Source organism: Pediculus humanus, genomic scaffold, assembly GCF_000006295.1.
Source record: "Pediculus humanus corporis 1103172108256 genomic scaffold, whole genome shotgun sequence".
NCBI classification, from domain to species: Eukaryota; Metazoa; Arthropoda; class Insecta; order Psocodea; family Pediculidae; genus Pediculus; species Pediculus humanus.
In genome coordinates, this window is record NW_002987825.1 from 258378 (window position 1) to 262511 (window position 4134).

Below are 4134 nucleotides of genomic sequence, written 5' to 3' on the forward strand. Positions count from 1 at the left end.
TGTGTACCGGGTAATTAAGTTTCTTCTTCTTCTTCTTCTTTTCTTTTTTTTTGTTTGCCTTCTACTTTAATCCTTTTCCTCGGTCTCTTTTCACTCTCTCTTTCTCTCTACTTAATTCCTCTTTTCTCGTCGATGGGAATCCCGTTTTTGTATCCCTTTTGTGTTTATTCATTACCCCTTTCGTCCTTTTTTTTTTCTTTTCTTTTCGCTTCTCACCCCCGATTTTTTTTTTAATATTTTCGAACGCGACGCGATAATAATAATAATAATAATAATAATAATAATAATAATAATAATAATATTACTATTAGAAAATCGAATTTTTCTGTTTTACGTTTTAATTCCTCCGACGGATACGCGTTTCCTTTTTTTTCCTTTTATTTTTATTGTTTTTTCGATTGTTTTCGGCATTTGTTATTATTATTATCATTATCATTATTATTATTATTATTATTTTTAAATATTCGATGCGGCGTGAGAAGGAAAAAAAAGGAAAAATTATAATTATCGGAAAAATATTTCGTTGCATTCTTTACGCCGAAAAATAACAAAAACAAAAAAAAATTTTTTTTTTTATTACGTTTCCCCTTTTTTTCCGAAGTTCTGCGAATTGTTTTTTTTTTTTTTTTTAATAATGATGATAATATTTTAAAAGTTAATTTTACAAAAAGGTAAAAGGAGGGGGAAAGAAAATAAAGCGAGAGAGAGAGAGAGGGGGGGAAAGGGGGAAACGGCAAAGGAAAGAAAATCGGTAAGTTGAAGAAAATGAATAAATAAAGTCCTTAACTTTCGTTTAATGGTTTATATCAATTCAATTATTACTTTTTTTTTTTGGCAAACATTTGCGGTGGAAATAAGTAATAATAATAATAATAATAATAATAATAATAATAATAATAATGATGATAACGATTAGGATAAGGATTTAACGATTAGGGTTTTTTTTTTTAAATCGGACCGATCGTAAAACTGGAAAAGAAAAAAAGAAAAGTTTTCTATTATATGAGAACTTAAGTAAAACGTCGAAACTTTTTTTTTTTTTTTTTTTGAATACAAAAGGAAACTATTATTATTATTATGTATTCGTCTGTTTTTTTTATTATTATTAATATGATGAAAAGGAAAATTTGTTTTGAAAAAGAAATAGAAGAAAAAAAAAAAAAAGAAATGATGATGAAAAAATGACAACACACATACGCAGACAGACAGACAAACGAAAAAATGGCAGATTTCCTGTTTAAAAATGATGAAAAGGAATGAAAAGGAAAGAGAAAAAAAAAGAAGGGGGGAGTAGGGGTGGGGGAAATATTGTCGCAAAAATTTTGATTCTTTACGTGTCGCACACACACACACACGTTGATTTATTTATATAAATAAATGTTTTTTTTTCGTACACGTTCGTTTGTTCTAATTTCTCTCTCTCTCTCTCTCTCTCTCTCTCTCTTGCCTTAACGATATTTCAAAAGAAATTAATTCTTTTATCATTATTATTATTAAATGCGGAATGGAAGGTTGAAGAGGGGGAACGGGTGGGAGAGGGTGAGAGAAAAAAAACTTTTTTTGAAAAAAAGATTTTTACGACGCCACAAAAAATTAAATATTATATAATCCTCATTAATGTTATTATTATTATTATTTTTGGTTTTTATAATAATGATAACGATAATAAAAAATCTAAGTATAAGGAGGAGGGGGTGAAAAACGTCGACGTCGATTTTTTTTTTTTTTTTTTACTTTCTTTCGGCCCCCATTTCGTATGGAAGAAAAGAAAGAAAGAGTGAGAGAGAGACTCGCTCGTTTCTTTTACATCCAAGAATTGTACATGAAAATAATCGATTTATCGATCGATAAATTAATTTTCGATTATCGAATAAAAAACTAATAATGATAATAATTTTTCATTCAAATAACGGTATAAGAAATAAGACGTAAAAAAAAAAAATTTCGGAGACGCCATTTTCCGCTTTTCGAGTTTTTCCGAATCGATAATAATAAAAAAAAAAAAAAAAAATTTATTGTTATTATTATTATTATTATTTCGATAATTTTTTTTTTCGTCTCTCTTTCTCTTTCTCTCTCTCTCTTTCTATCCTTTTTTTTGTAGTAGGAGTGGGAGTGGTGGTGGTGGCGGCGGAGGTAGGTTCGAAATAAAATGAGCCTGAAGAAATTTAATTAATTGTTTGTAATTTTTCAAAAGCATTTTTTTCCCTTCCTTCCTTCCTTTCTTTCTTTTCTTTTTTTTTTCATTTTATTTTTATTTTTTTTTATTTAACTTTTTAAGAGTTAATTTAAAAAAAAAAAAAAAAAAGAGAAAAAGAAGAAGGAGAAGAATAAGTAGAAAAAAAAAGAAAAGAAACTGCAGAAGAATGTGTCAAGGCAATTAAATTAAATTAAATTAAATTAAATGGAAAGAGAAGTTAATACATTTCATCATTTTTTAGTTGTCCCTCAATTTTTTTCTTTTTTTTTTTTTTTGTCTTCTGCTTTTCCTTCTGTTGATTACAAAAAAAAAATTCTACATCGTTCTTTTTCTTTTCTTCCCCCCCTCTCTTCCGCTTATGCATTAATAATAATAATGATAATGATAATATTCGTTCAGTGTGCAGTACAGACGGGGGAAAAGAAAAAAAAAAAAATTTTTTTTACTTTTCCATTTTTCCTAATTTCCTTTTGGTTTACTATTTATTTCCGGTTTGATTATAATAATTTTTTCTTACCCTCTCTCTCTTTCTCTCTCTTCTCTTCTTCTTCATCTTTTTTTTATCGATCGATCGTCCAAAAAAATAAAAATAACAAAAATAAAAAAAAATTAATTTTATTTCGTTTGCCATTTTGTTTTTTTTTTTAAATTTTTGGCGCTTTTTTTTTTAAAATTTTGGCGCCATTTAATAAATATATATACCTTTATATGAATTTTTTTTTCGTTTGCTTTTATTGCTTCTTTATTATTATGCTTTATTTCCTCTTTCTCACATCTCGAATGCTCCGCCATTTTTTTTTGTTCTTCGAAAAATTAAAATTTCGTTTTCGTTTTTTTATCTTCTGCTATATTATTATTATTATTATTATTATTATTATTATTATTATTATTATTATTATTATTAATATAATTATTTATTTTATTCGTTTTAGGGAGAGAGAAATTTTTTTTTTTTTTTTGTTTTTACAAAACGCGAATAAAAATAGTTTCTTTACTTTTTGAAATTTACGTAATAATGTAATAATAATAATAATAACAACAATTTAATAGTAAAATTTTTTTAACAAGTATCTTTTTCCGGTAGAACTTTGAAAGAATTAAAAGTTTGTTTTAATTACGTGTTTCCGGGATAAATAAAACAGGATGACACGTTTTTTTTTTTTTTTACAAAAATTTCTCAGTGTGTTCATATTCTTCTTCCTATTTTTCTTACTTATATTTCCGTTTCCGGTTATTTTTTTTTTTTTTTTTTTTGAATTAATAAGAAGAAGGAGAAAAAAAAGTCATTCGAAGAGGAGATGAATCGAACTTGAGAAAAAATGATGAGATGTGTTGTTGTTGCAACATAACATCCTTGTTTTATTTTTCTTTTATTATTATTATTATTATTTTTTTTTTCCTTTCTTTCTTTTCCATTTTATTCTTTTTATTTCCTTTTTTTTTCCTTTTATTTGTTTCTTTTTTTTTTTTTTTGTTAAAATGCATTTGGATGATTGAAAAATTTTTACGTTTTACCTTTTAATAAATTTCTATCTTTTTTTTTTTTATTCTTTTTGTCCTCGGGTGAACGAGTATTTCTGAACAAAATCGATTTCGAGTCTTAAGTAATGCTATAATATTTATAGTTTATCTACTAATTCTTTTCCTGTCGTTTAACAATCGTCACGATGATGATGATGATGATAAAAATAGGGAAATGTTTTTTTTTAAACCGTGGGAAATTAAATTGTAGAGACGGAAAAATCCGGGTTCAAAGAAAACTTAAAACGTAATTGAAAATGACGATGATGATGATGGTGATGTTAATTGCGTCAGAGACCGGAAACGTGAGAATTTTCTGTCGTTGTTGATTTTTTTTTCTTTTATAAATTAGGTTAATATTTGAAATGGATTCCCAACGCGAGACAATTCATTCGACTTTTCGAGAAACCTGA

At 26.0% G+C, this 4134-nt stretch overlaps 1 protein-coding gene across 1 annotated transcript; it reads left to right on the forward strand.

The window, feature by feature from the left end:
* Positions 1 to 1221: 1221 nt before the first annotated feature.
* Positions 1222 to 4134, forward strand: Phum_PHUM483810 (uncharacterized protein; the record flags this gene model as incomplete). The annotated part of the gene is made up of 6 exons (XM_002430424.1): positions 1222 to 1235; positions 2105 to 2136; positions 3269 to 3303; positions 3382 to 3430; positions 3466 to 3556; positions 4074 to 4134. 6 exons carry the CDS (start codon positions 1222 to 1224, stop codon positions 4132 to 4134), a joined length of 282 nt encoding a protein of 93 aa, XP_002430469.1.